We start from the raw sequence: 14,696 nt of genomic DNA, 5'->3' as shown, positions 1-14,696 counted from the left end.
ATAAAACTAAATTATTTGTCATTTGATTGGTAACAGCTTGAGTTATGATGGATTTCTGCATTTGTAACACATTCTAAAACTATAACCCACATTAAGCGCATTTCATTACAGAAACAAAACAAATAATTATCGCTGTCTTACCTCTACTTATAAATGAAGTCCATGCGGCGCTCTTTCTGAACAAAAATATCATCACTTTCCGGTAAAAGTTCTCTTTATCTTCTTCAGTTTTAAAAGTCTCTCAGTCTCAGTGAAGCTCACTGCCAGGGAGGAAAGCCTTCCTTCATCAGTCCTGTTCCAGCTGTATGTTTAGAGTCTTTTTAGTGCTTTACTTGTTTAGCAAAACTCGCTAATAAAACATCCATAACTTGCTGTTACTCTACAGTTTTAGGATCAGGAGCGGTGCCCCTTGAGCGCCCCTTGCTTAGAGGCCAAGGAACTGCAGGCCTCACCTACAACCAGCTCTTTGCCTTTTATGTTTGCGCAGCAGCACGAAAACATGTTACCTGCACACAGTTTAATGACCAAAACACAATTCGTAATCCACATATATTAAATTGTGGTAAATCAGCTCATAACTGTTTGAACAATTGAATTTATGATCTAGAGACAGGATTATGAATTTACAGAATGGAAGCCAGTGCAGTTAACATGGGATTGCGCAATCCCAGGGGAGGCCAAGCGCGCCTGTTTAGGAACCATGACAATGTGGTGGGCCAGTCTAATCCAAAATGCCAGGGCCGATTTTTTGCCCCAGTCCACCCCTGATCACAGCTGTCTACTTGTTCATCTTTTTTCTTTTTCTTTTTTGGTAGCTAGACCCGCATGAATAGATCATATAAAGCGGATTTCACGTGTGATCAAATAAACACTGAATAAAGGTACAGCCAAAATTATCAGATTTAATAAGATTTTAATTCAACCAAGAACCATATAGAGATATTAACTATATTAATAAAACGAGATATGTCGATTTTAAAAACAGAACAATGTATTAGGAGTTTAAAAAAAATCAATTTCATTTTATTAGAATGTGATGTTTAAAAATATTTAGACTTCACAAAGCTGAAGGTTAAAACTTTTATTGATTTCAAACATTCTCCCGACGCAGGGGATCCAAATTCTGCCGGGGATAAGTCGTTTGGCTGTGCTATCCTAGCGCAGCAGGTCTTGGTGATATCACAGCAAAATGAGCAAAAGTCTGGGCTATTTCTGCCCTGTGATGGACTGCCGACCTGTCCAGGGTCTACCCCGCCTCTCGCCCATTGACAGCTGGAGATCGGCACCGGTCCGAACCCAGCAGGGATAAACGTGTTGGAAAATGGATGATGGATGGTCTGGGCTATTTCTTTTTCCTTGCCATCAAGATCTTTGCCAACTGGCGCCAGAAAATGCTATTATTGGGCTTTCTTCGTCTGGAAACAAATGTTTACAACACCTTACACATTGAACGCACTCAGCTGACAATACAGCGATCTGATTGGCTGAGCAGCAAAAATCGAATCACGTGACCTCTCGGCCCGGAGCGCAACAGTTTAGATTTTTTATCAGCAATAACTTATTAATGTGCAAGTGAAAACATGGGAACATTGGTGTTTTGAGATCACTGCTATGTGTAGCAACTTATCTAAGTGCAAGAAAGTTGCCGTCTGACAGTTCATACGAAACTTCTTAAGGAGACGTCCCACAGATTCTGGCCCACGGACTCGTTTTGAGGAAACTACTGTTGTAGCTCAGTGTCTGCCATGCGGTGGTTGCGGAGAGCTGTCTGTTTTGTAGAATAAATCATCCGCCGTTGAGTTATTGATCTGGAAAGCCGAATCTGAAACCACCGAAAAACATTTCAGATCCCAAATGTACAGCGTTCTAATTCTTCCAGTCTATTAGCAGCTTCCCGTAAGAGGTCGGCCACTGAACGTCTGCCTGCTGAGTTTGAAATTACTAAACAAATCTTTAGTGCGGGGAAAAGCCATGTAGATTGACCGATGCAGTAAAATGCTAACCAACCAATGGGAAGAAGTTGAGCCCTTGAGACACAGCCCCTCCTCATTTGCATAATGAGGAAGAAATGCATACAGAAATGTAAAAAGGACAGGCAGAAATGTAAAAACGAGAGACAGAAATGTAAAAACGAGAAACAGAAATGTAAAAAGGACAGACAGAAATGTAAAAACGAGAAACAGAAATGTAAAAAGGACAGACAGAAATGTAAAAACGAGAAACAGAAATGTAAAAAGGACAGACAGAAATGTAAAAAAGACAAACAGAAATGTAAAAAGGACAGACAGAAATGTAAAAAAGACAAACAGAAATGTAAAAAGGACAGGCAGAAATAAATAGCATTGGAGAAATAAATAGGGCAAAAAAATACAAAGAAAGAATAAAACAGACAAAAATATTATAACATGCACATAAATAAATACTTAAAAAAAATAAGTAATTAATAAATAAAGTGGCTAATTAAAGGAGATATATACATTTTGTCTCACTGTATAATTTATTTTCTACCTACATTTATTTGTTTATTATATTTTTGGTGGCACATAATTGTATGCATATTTATTTATTGAGCATTTATTTATTTCTGTATTTATTTTTAATTATGGAAGACTTGGTCCTCCATAACAGACCACCAGGGCGGCCGAGAAAACCTTTGTTTGACCTGAAATGACTCATTTAATCATCCAAAACGGTATGGAACACATTAATTAACTGAAAAATGTTGCATAGTATGCCTTTAATGCACGACAGATGGTCGTACCACATTCATGGAGCTGTCACAGAAAATGTACAATCCCCCCTAAGCTTATGTTTAGTTTTGGGCACATCAAGGAGCAACTGGTCAGTTGACCTGAGAGAACAGGAGGGTGCGTAAAGGTGCAACAGTTCAGAAAGATAAGAAGGAGCAAGACCATGAAGAGACTTAAAAACAAATAAAATAACTTTAAAATTAATCCTAAAATGTACAGGGAGCCCATGAAGTGAGGCTAAAATAGGGGTTATGTGCTTATATTTGCAAGAACCAGACAAAAGACGTGCCATAGTATTTTGCACTCTGGAGCTGGGCTACGCAGGAGCCACTGACATCAACATAAAGTGCATTACAGCAGAGATTCCCAAAGTGTGGTGCGGGCATCTCTAAGGCTGCCCGAGCTTCGACTAGGGTGTGCGCGGCATGTAAAACGTAATGGTGGTCTGACAGTGTTTTTTTCTCCACACAATAAAGACTTATAGATAAACATTTCCATTTAATTTAAAAAAATTAAATCGAAAACTGTGAATTTAATCAATAAATAAAATTGTATTGTAATGATCCATATTAGACATTATTGCTAAGGGCTCTTGCACACTTACTCTTTCTTTAAATTAGATTATTTTGGGTTTATACTGGGAGAAATGTCTGGCTTCCGAGGTGAGGAGTGACTGGCGGATTACTCTGTGAAAGCAGTTCCGTTCTGTTCGTCCTAAAATAAAGTGTTAGCAGCAAAACCTTGGTCTGGTGCTTGGGTGTCATAACAGAACGTTACAGTATTCACTCGAAAATGTACTCATTTAGAAAAAATCTTGTACGCTTCATTTTAAGATGAAATATATGCATTGTGCTGTATATGCGCACCTGGCTTGTGGCCACTGCTTCATTCATTCTCGCAAATACGCCCATTTGGCTGAAATCAGGGAAACTGTCAGGCAGGTGAGACATCTAAAGTCAAAGTTAGTGATGAAGGAGGAGGGGAACAGAGAGAGAGGAATCGGGGGCAACAAAGGAGAGAATTGCAATGGATCCGGGAGAAGAAAACAAGCGAGAATCAGAAAATGTCTCTTTCTCTCTCCTGACTTTACATTGTTTACGTCTGCAGAGGACTGACGTAAACAAGGACTGTCTTTCTTGTTGTGTCTCTGCTCTGTCTTCTGTAACCCCCAGTCGGTCGAGGCAGATGACCGTTCATACTGAGCCCGGTTCTGCCGGAGGTTTTCCTTCCCGTTAATGGGGAGTTTTTCTTCCCACTGTCGCTTCATGCTTGTTCAGTATGAGGGATTGCAGCAAAGCCATGTACAATGCAGATGACTCTCCCTGTGGCTCTACGGTTCCCTATGAGTGAATGCTGCTTGTCGGGACTTTGATGCAATCAACTGGTTTCCTTATATAGGAAATCTTTGACCAATCTGTATAATCTGACCCAATCTGTATAATATGATTGAACTTGACTTTGTAAAGTGCCTTGAGATGACATGTTTCATGAATTGGCGATATATAAATAAAATTGAATTGAATTGAAAGACTTAATTCAGGCTGAAAATATTATTTACAAGATTAAATTGAGTGACTCTGTAACGCTATCCATCGTGCAGCTCTGCCAATGGTGCCGTGACTCTGAACCGCTACCAGCATTGATGCGCATGACATGCCAACACCGCTGCAGCCACCGCTGCTGCTGGTGGGAAAATTGGTGCTAGACGCGGTTTCTTGACTATGTTCATTGCACAGAGCTGTAATATTTTACATTGTGATTCAGACAGATACTGTTCATTTTAAAGATGCTGTTTTAGCGTGTATTCAGACAGAAACAGGGAAACTGGAGGTGGGGCTGCGGGGAGCTGAGGTGTGTTGCTGTGGGCGTGTTTACCTGATGAAGGTAACCGCTGTGAAACAATCAGAAAATAATGTTTACTCTCTAATTAATAACATCTTTATGGAGCGCTCTGTTATTGTTACTCTGAGCCGCTTTGCCAGTTCTCTCTCTAGCTCGCTCGCATCGGACACAAATCAAATTAAACTTCTTCGTGTTTGTATTTTGCAGATTTAGAAGCTGGTACATGAAATAAACAAAGTGAGAACATGCACAGGTAGAGCATCCGAGTTTAATCCGTGAATCCACCTGGAGGGTCTCTGCTTCAGAGATGTTTCAGGTTGTGGAGGTGTGGCCGATCTTTCTGTGGCTTCTGTTGTGGATGTTGTGTGTAACTTTATTGCAATTTTATCGAAATTATGTTCTAATTTTATCTACATAACTTTGGTGTTGTAGCTGTTACTTTTTTTTAAGGTAGGGGGTGTGTCAACCCGGTTGGGACACGGAAGGGGGTGCACAACTAGCAAAGTTTTGGAAACCCCTGCATTACAGTAATCCAGTCGAGTAGTGATAAAGGCATGGATTACTGTCTCTAAATTTTCTTTGGAAAGAATAAGATTTATTTTGGCCAACTGCCTTAAATGAAAAAAACTTGTCTTTACAACTTCTCTAATCTGGCCGTCAAATTTTAGATCGGCATCCACTTTTAACACTCTAACTATAAGGTTTGTCAAAAAGGAACGTTTTCGGCCTAGTCTTAAAAGTAGACAGGGTGTCTGCCCTATGGACCAAAACTGGGAGCTGCTTCCACAGGAGAGGAGCCTGATAACTAAAGGATCTGCCACCCATTCTACTCACCCATATACTCGTCTTATCGAGTATACGGGTGAGTCCAGCATCCAGCACATCTGTTCCTGGTTTTGCTTGTGGATTTTGACTGTTTCCTCCAGTGATCTGTGCCATCCTGTTCTGTCTGTTACTTGCCTTTTCCAGCCCTGCTGGACTGTTTGTTTTTCTGCCGTCCCTTTTGGTGCAACAGTTATTTTGGTTTTTTGCCCATTGTTTGATTTTTGTTAAAGAGCCCTTTTTGAACCTCTGCTTGTCTGGCTGAGTTCTGGGTCCCTTGTTCCGAATCATTACAGATCCCTCTCATTGATTTTCATCAGAACTCTTTACTCTTATTTCTAGTTTTGGCATATTCCGGCAGTGAAAAAAGAAAACTCTTGAAACCTGTTTAATATGGGATTTAAACGAACTGTCTTGGTCAAAAATATCACCAGGTTTATTTTTACTTTATTACCAAAAGCCAATTTAATGCCATCTAGATGTTTTTTAGACACAAACATTTTGAAGATCTGGCCCTAAATGACCAAAGGTTTGGTCTTTATTAAACACAGTTTTAAAGATTTTAACCTTTAAGATCCTTACATTACGACTTATTAAAGGTATATTAATTATGACAAACAATGGTTTTTGATTGATGAGTTGTCAGATTTCTTATCTGATTTGGTGTTAAATACTGATAAGGTTATTATAGTGGGTGATTTTAACATCCATGTTGACACTGAATGTGATAACCTTAGTGTAGCCTTTAAAACTATCCTAGATTCAATTGGTTTTGCTCAAAATGTGCATGAACCGACGCACTCTCGGCTCCATACTTTGGACCTTGTTCTGACATATGGCATTGATTGTGAAGAATTAACAGTATTCTCTCACAACCCTGTCCTGTCTGATCATTTTTTAATAACATTTGAGTTTAATCTAACTGAGTTCTCCACCCCCAAAAGAGGGTTCCATTATAGTAGATTTTTATCGGATAATGCTGTATCAAAACTTAAAGAGTCTGTCCCCTTTTTAATATCCTCAGTATTGCAGAAATGCCCTGTAGATGGCAGCATTGCTGTTTCTTCCCATTCACAAATCGATACCTTTGCTTACAATGTGACTTCCTCATTGCGTTCTGCATTAGACAATGTAGCTCCCTTGAAAAAGAAGGTGATTATTCACAGGAAGCTGGCTCCTTGGTTTAATTCAGAGCTGCGTTCCTTGAAGCACAATGTTAGGAAATTGGAGAGAAAATGGCGCTCTACACACCAAGAGGAATCCTACTTAATCTGGAGGGACAGACTATTGTTGTATAACAAGACCCTTCGCAGAGTTAGAGCAGCATATTTTTCATCATTAATTGAAGAGAATAAAAATAATCCTAGATTTCTCTTCAGTACAGTTGCCAAACTTACCCAGAGCCACAGCTCTGTTGATCCATCCATTCCCTTAGCTCTTAGTAGTAATGATTTTATGGGATTCTTCATAAATAAAATTGATGCCATTAAAAATAAAATAATTGGCATCCTCCCAAACATGATTACCTCGTCCTCAGTAAGTGAGGCAGCATTGGAGGAATCTTTAGAATCTGCGCAGTGTTTGAACTGTTTAGAAGCAGTAGAGCTTTCTGAGCTATCTAAAATTTTAGCTTCATCTAAACCTTCTACCTGTATGTTAGACCCAATCCCAACCAAGTTGTTTAAGGACATATTCCCTTTGATCAGTGGCACTATTTTAGACATGATTAATTTATCCTTAGTAAATGGATATGTACCACAGGTTTTGAAAGTAGCTGTTATTAAACCTTTACTTAAGAAACCTTCTCTTGATCAAGATGAGTTAGTAAATTACAGACCTATATCTAATCTTCTTTTCTTATCTAAAATTCTTGAGAAAGTAGTTGCTAATCAACTTTGTGAACATTTACAAAGTAATGACCTACTTGAGGAGTTTCAGTCAGGCTTCAGAGCTCATCATAGCACTGAAACAGCTCTGGTGAAGGTCACTAATGATATTCTCATGGCCTCAGATAATGGACTTGTGTCTATACTTGTCCTGTTAGATCTCAGTGCTGCGTTTGATACAGTTGATCACAATATTCTCCTACAAAGACTTGAACATACTGTAGGGATTAAGGGGAAAGCATTAGGCTGGTTTAAATCGTATCTGTCAGACAGATTCCAATTTGTTCATGTTAATAATAAATCTTCCTCAAACTCTAGGGTCACCTATGGAGTACCACAGGGTTCAGTCCTTGGACCAATTCTCTTTACTATATATATATATGCTTCCGATAGGCAAAATTATCAGACAGCATGGGATTAATTTCCACTGTTATGCTGATGATACTCAGCTATATTTATCCATAAATCCTGATGAATCCAATCAATTACTTCGACTGCAGTCATGTCTTGATGACATCAAAAGCTGGATGACTTTAAATTTCCTGCATCTAAATTCTGACAAGACCGAAGTTTTAATCTTTGGGCCAGAGTCCTCAAAAAATAAACTTCTTAACCAATCACTTAATCTGGGTGGCATTAACCTGGCCTCTGGTAATAAAGTAAAAAATCTTGGTGTTATTTTTGACCAAGACATGTCATTTAAATCCCATATTAAACAGGTTTCCAGAGTTTCCTTTTTTCACCTCCGGAATATCGCCAAAATTAGAAACATTCTGTCTAGGAGTGATGCTGAAAAACTGGTCCATGCATTTGTTACTTCAAGGCTGGACTATTGTAATTCTTTACTATCAGGAAGTCCACAAAATGCAGTTCAAAGCCTTCAGCTGATCCAAAATGCTGCAGCAAGAGTTCTGATGAAAATCAACAAGAGGGATCATATTTCTCCAGTTTTAGCTTCCCTTCATTGGCTTCCTGTTAAATCAAGAATAGAATTTAAAATTCTTCTTCTAACGTATAAAGCCCTTAATAATCAAACTCCATCATATATCAGAGCTCTGATTACCCCGTATGTTCCTAACAGAGCACTTCGCTCTCAGACTGCAGGTCTGCTGGTGGTTCCTAGAGTCTCTAAAAGTAGAATGGGAGGCAGATCCTTTAGCTATCAGGCTCCTCTCCTGTGGAACCAACTCCCAGTTTTGGTCCGTGAGGCAGACACCCTGTCTACTTTTAAGACTAGGCTTAAAACTTTTCTTTTTGACAAAAATTCTAACTAGTGGCTCATGTTACTCTCAGCTACCTTTATAGTTTTACTGCTATAGGCTTAGGCTACTGGAGTATATCAGGATCTAATTTTCTCACTCTATTGAGTTCTACTGTTCTTCAATTATGCATTATGTGTTGTCATTTCTGCTTTAACTTTCTGTTCTCTCTCTTTTCTCTTCATAGTAGGTACACCTGGTCTGGCGTTCTGTTAACTGTGACATCATCCAGAGAAGACGGCTCACCCGCTACCACCATCTAATGTAGAACAGATTACTAGATCAATGTGTGCTTCTGTGCTTTTTTGTTTCTCTTGTTGTGTCTCTGTTCTGTCTTCTGTAACCCCAGTCGGTCGAGGCAGATGACCGTTCATACTGAGCCCGGTTCTGCCGGAGGTTTTTCCTTCCCGTTAATGGGTGGTTTTTCTTCCCACTGTCGCTTCATGCTTGCTCAGTATGAGGGATTGCAGCAAAGCCATGTACAATGCAGATGACTCTTCCTGTGGCTCTACCGTTCCCCAGGAGTGAATGCTGCTTGTCGGGACTTTGATGCAATCAACTGGTTTCCTTATATAGGACATTTTTGACCAATCTGTATAATCTGACCCAATCTGTATAATATGATTGAACTTGACTTTGTAAAGTGCCTTGAGATGACATGTTTCATGATTTGGCGCTATATAAATAAAATTGAATTGAATTGAAATTGATTGTTTATTGCATAATGCACCACAATATTACCTTATCTTTAAAAACAAAAAGAGGAACTCAGCACCACTGTAAAATGTAATCATTTTATGATGTAATGTGGCAGAAACTATTACGAAATGTCTCTATATTACATTTTAAGGTGATTGATACAAAATGGAGTTTTCATGACATTTTATTACATATTGAATATGTAAATAGAGAAATGTTTACGGACACAAAAGAAGGACATTAGAACTGGAGAAGACATGACCATTGAGCTCCAGTCCTGTTGTACCTTTAGGAACAATGCTGGTGGGGAGGTGGGCATCATCGGGCATATTCAGCTCTGCGTCTGGATCAGAGGGCTTTAAACACTTCTGAGATGGCTCCTGCTGCTCACCTTTAATCTTCAAGTCTGTTGGAGTGTCAACCTGCTGATTGTCTTTAGCACCTGCAGTAAGACACCATCATTTGAAATAAAAAAATGATGTTTGCCATATAAAGTTGGTTAGAGTCTTATCTGAAGAAAAATCACATATTTGTCTTCAGATAATATTTATCTAAGATATACTAGGATTCATTTCAAAATAATTATATTTGTTTTTAAGACTTTAAATTGCCTTACCCAGAGAAGCCTCAGGCGTTTCAAATCCTGGATAGTGTTTCCATACACATTTACCCAATTAATTTCACTTTCCCCAGGCTTTACTTTTCTAGGGCTTCGATCCCTGAACCGACCCAGTTTCTACGGAGTAGGGATGAGTGCCATTCGTTAGTTGGGGTTGTTTTACATAAATGGCTCCTGGCAAACGGAAATGCGAAAACCCAAAAGCCCCAGACTTTGGTTTACCCCGAGAAACCAGAGCCTAGGACTTCAACCCCTGGTGCTTGGAATGGAAAGGGGCTAATAACCATTAAGCAATTCTGATTGAAATGGAGCAATTTGCTCCACCTGTACCGTGGCAACAATTTGCTAAGTTTATTTCTAAAATGAAGACAAGCATCCCGTCAGAACACATGAGTTTTTTTAAAACTCATACCATGAACTGAAAGAGTGTATACCAACTCACCTTCAGTGAGGTTGAGCAGTGATGCTGGAGGCCGGGGCATGTCATCAATGACCCTGTATAGAGGCTCGAAATGGTGGAAGAACTGCGCCGTTTTTTCATCCATAGGCATGGTGTGGAGGACCTGCACAGATCAAGGGGACTCCTAAATCAGCAGCACACCGACAGCATGGGTTAGACATACTGGGTTCTAATAAAGTTCTGCCAAATTGGAAAGGACTCAAGCTCAAATTAAAATCCATTTCCAAGCAAATACATCTAATTTAAAGTGGTTTCTCTAGACTTGGCACCAACTCATAAAATAACAAAAGGAAATGCGAACATTTCTGTCAGCAGAAAACCGTGTGGAATATCATGAAGCCATGTAGGAATCTGGAGGAATTTTACTGTTTAAAGAACAAGAGACCCAGTCTCAGCTTGTGATAATAGTTTTAGAGGGGACTGCTTCAAGGACCATAGTAAACTGGCTGTCTAAACATGTGTGGACAGGAAAATGCCAGGAACATCTAAATATGAAAAAAATATTTATTCGTCATTGCAATCCACCTTTCGAAAAGGCACGCACCACATGGTTTCTATACCTGGCAAACATTGCTAGCCGCCTGTATATTGCCATGGATTGCACAGTGATTTCAGTGAAAGATATTTCGAAGGAAATCGTTTCGAATATTTGGAATAATGTCTCAAAGATATTGGAGAGGACAATACAGAAAGGACTGCAATATGCATATGAAAAATATATACATAACAAAATTTGTCAGCAGAGTAATGTTGATGAAGACATAAAAACTGAAGTGATGGCTACCGGTTAATATTGCAAGACTCAGCCACCCCAATTCACATACAAAACAAACATATAAAGGAACAACGATATTCTTGCATCGCAGGGTAAGGAAATGTATTATTTCATTATAATCCAAATTTCTGGTTTCAACCAGAAAGCTATAAGCTAGATTTCGGTATCTGTTATGCTAGCCAGCTGCTTAATGTGTTCTTTTTGTTTACAGTGCACCAGGATATTGGTTAGGAAAATCTCTTCTCTTTGTTGTTTCTATATTGTCCACCATGCCCTTACACTCAGTTTTTGGATCAGTTCTCAGACTTCTTCTGATTTAGTGTTAAACACTGACAAGGTTATTATAGTGGGGGTTTTTAACATTCATGTTTACACTGAATGTGATAACCTTAGTGTAGCTTTTAAAACTATCCTAGATTCATTTGGTTTTGCTCAAAATGTGCATAAACCGACGCACTCTTGCCATCATACTTTGGACCTTGTGCTGACATATGGCATTGATTGTGAAGAATTAACAGTATTTCCTCACAACCATGTCCTATTTGACCATCCATCTTCTGCTTATCCAGGGTTGGCTCATGGGGATAGCAGCTTGAGTAGGGAGGCCCAGATGTCCCTCTCCCCAGCCACTTGGTCCAGCTCCTCCGGGGGAATCCCAAGGTGTTCACAGGCCAGCCGAGAAACATAGTCCCTCCAGTGTGTCCTGGGTCTTCGTCTGGGTCTTCTCCCTGTGGGACATGCCCGGAACACCTCACCAGGGATTCATCCAGGAGGGATCCTAACCAGATGCCCAAGCCTTGCCTCTGGACTTGGAGGAGCAGTGGCTCTACTCTGAGCTAAAGGCTGACATTTTTTCGGGAATCCCGCAGGTCACGGGATCCCCGTGGGACTCCTGCAGGATGGGAGTCAACATTAGTAAAGATCGCGTGATTGGGACGGTACAGGAATATTAAATATCAACGGGAGTAGACAGGAGTGGGAGCAAACCATAGGAGGTACAATAAACTAGGATCGATGCCAAAAAATAAAATAGAAAATAAAAAATGTAGGAATCGACGCCCCCATTTTGTAGTTTTTTTCAAAGAAACCTAAACTATAATGCACGTCAAAAGAACTACACGACCAAAAACCAACAGTGCTTCCGATCTGTGTTTCCTGCCTGCACTCAAAAAACAGCAATGGAGGGAGCAGCCGCTAATGGCGAACTCGACCTAAAAAAGTTGGATTTTCAACGCAAAGTCAGAAGAAAGGACTTATCTATTAAACTCACAGAACTGACTGGAGGGGGCCACCCTCTCGTTCACCGGGGTAAACGCCAACGTACAGGCACAGAGATGAGGGGCAACAAGTATGCCATTATGCCATTTCATGACTTGACAGACCACATTTCCCATGACGCAATATAGTCAAAATGACAACCGACTCCCATCATGCAACACAGTCAAAATGGCCACCGGCCATAACAACGAGATAACGTTCCTATGAGAAGGATATATAACGCGCCCGCGCGCTCCATCCTGCCTTCTTCATTGGCACTCCGCCAGACTGAGGAGGCACAAACAGCTGTTTCATCCCGTTGTGATTTCCCCACGTGACACGTGCTCGATTTCTCGCCGGACCGAGAACTTCCAAAGCAAACTTTAAAAAGTACTTTGAATTCACTTCAATCAGAGACTATGCTATAATATGCCAGGATGAATAATTGATCTCGGATTGGATTCTGAACAGTGGAAGAGTTTAACAAAGGAATTCCACTCTGGCCGCAACATGAGACACTCAAGGCTTGGACGGCCCCTTCTTCCCAGCAGGAGGTCAGCTGTGACCCCTGCTTGCAATAAAACCTTTCTTCCACAGACACAGAGCTCTCTTCTTCTTCTGCAACTCTCCTCATGACTCCTAGCTGCTGAGACACACACCTCCAAAACCCTCTGGGGACCAGCACTCAAGGAGAGGGGGGAGCCATGTGACTGAAGGCCTCCAGGAACCATCCATGGGGCTTGGAAGAGGCCGCGAGCTGAGTGAGAATGAGCCTTTCTGAAACTCAGTTCCTCCCTGGCATAGGGGGAAACTGCCAGCCGATTCAAAGATAAGTCTCTCACTTCTGCTTAAAACAGATGCCGAAGAGAAGGGATCCGTCTATGCCAGCTTTGTTCTGCTTTCTTAGCGCACCACAAACAGAGCTGGTCCCAGGCAACGCAGAGCTGAAAAGCCGGCACAGAAGCCACCTCCCCATGCCGAGGAGAAATCTGCTTAAATCGTGACTGCAACCGGGGTCAGAGAACGCGGCAGGGACCAGGCCTCCGACCCCGACAACGCTGTTAGCTCATGCTACAGAGCCAAGCGCTAGCCCGCTAACGCTAGCCAACCACTTCCTCCTTCAACGCCCCTTCCGTGAATGGCCAAACTCAACAGAACTGACACGAGAAAAGAACAGGTTTGGGCAGCAGGCTGAGGGTGAAGTAAAAGGGTTATTGGGAAATATCTTGTAAACCGTGTACACCTGGTGTTTTGAACAAAAGAGTAACAATATAGCATTGCTAGCATTTGGTACCATGTTAGCGCCGAGCGTCCGCTAGCCAACATGCTATTAGCCTTGCTAACATCCGGTTTCGGATATTTCAAAAGGAGTTCGTTTTAAAGCATAAAGCGTAACTGTTCTGCTCCGCCATCCTCCGATGGTGTTATGAGCCTTATTCCCGCATCAATATGGTATATTAATGCCGGTTTTCAAGGCAATTCTGGCAACTTTATGTTGTATCCTCTTAGCCACCGAGTTGCTGCAGCGACCCCATGCGCCCGGAGGGAGAATCGCATTAACTAACTCGGTCGTAAGGGTTTAAATGATTTTACAGGACAAACCAGTCCTCAGAATACTATTTCAACAAAAAATGTTTTGTTTCAAGGTACACTATGCAACCGGGGTTGATTTTCCAGCGAGGCTCCCCCCAGAGGGCGAAAGTAAAAGTGCACTGTCGTAAAGATGCTCAGCTGTTCTCCTGGTTTCTCCGTCAAGCCAGGCGCGGTTGTTTTGAGCTTAGCAGACAGGCAAACGCAACGAAAAGTAAAAAAAATGGCAGCACAAACAATGACTAAAAGTGAAAGTATGAACATGCACACAGAGAGAGAGAAACCATTCCAATGTTACAATTGCATCAGCAGAAACGCGAGGTCCGCGTCAGCCTTGCAGCCTTCTTTTTCTTTTAGCTCTCGCCATTCGGAAAAAGCTTGCCCGATGTTCACCCGTGTACGACTCCTCTTTCTGTCCAGAGCCCTTTTCCTCTTTCTTGCCTGCTCCAACATGGGCTTTCGCTGTTTTCTTGCTGGTTCCGCCATGATAACTGCACAAATATCGCTGGGGGCGTGTAGCAGTTCTCGCCGTAAAGCAAGACCGACTCTGGCGATGCACTACACTTCTGAGCCTTTGGGTGCGAGCCTAGGGCTCCTGCAATTGCAAGTACGGTATTTCCCCTACAGACCACCAGGACGGCCGAGAAAACCTTTGTTCGACTTGAAATGACTTATTTAATCATCCAAAACGGTATGGAACACATTAATTAAATTAAACATGTTGCATAGTATGCCTT

General features: G+C 41.2%; 1 protein-coding gene across 9 annotated transcripts in view; it reads right to left on the bottom strand.

Moving 5' to 3' along the window:
• The window catches only part of LOC105923462 (acyl-CoA-binding domain-containing protein 4), a gene marked incomplete at its 3' end in the record, with an annotated part of 41,333 nt that overhangs the window by 14,830 nt on the left and 11,807 nt on the right, over window positions 1-14,696 (bottom strand). For all 9 annotated transcript variants that reach the window (XM_036129820.1, XM_036129821.1, XM_036129822.1 and 6 more), the window contains 2 exon segments: window positions 9,545-9,700; window positions 10,320-10,440. In XM_036129820.1, coding sequence (XP_035985713.1) covers window positions 9,545-9,700; window positions 10,320-10,440 — 277 coding nt within the window.

This window comes from Fundulus heteroclitus, unplaced genomic scaffold (assembly GCF_011125445.2).
Source record: "Fundulus heteroclitus isolate FHET01 unplaced genomic scaffold, MU-UCD_Fhet_4.1 scaffold_221, whole genome shotgun sequence".
Lineage (NCBI taxonomy): Eukaryota > Metazoa > Chordata > Actinopteri > Cyprinodontiformes > Fundulidae > Fundulus > Fundulus heteroclitus.
Note: the sequence above shows the minus strand (reverse complement) of the source record. Positions and strands in the feature narration are given on the sequence as shown.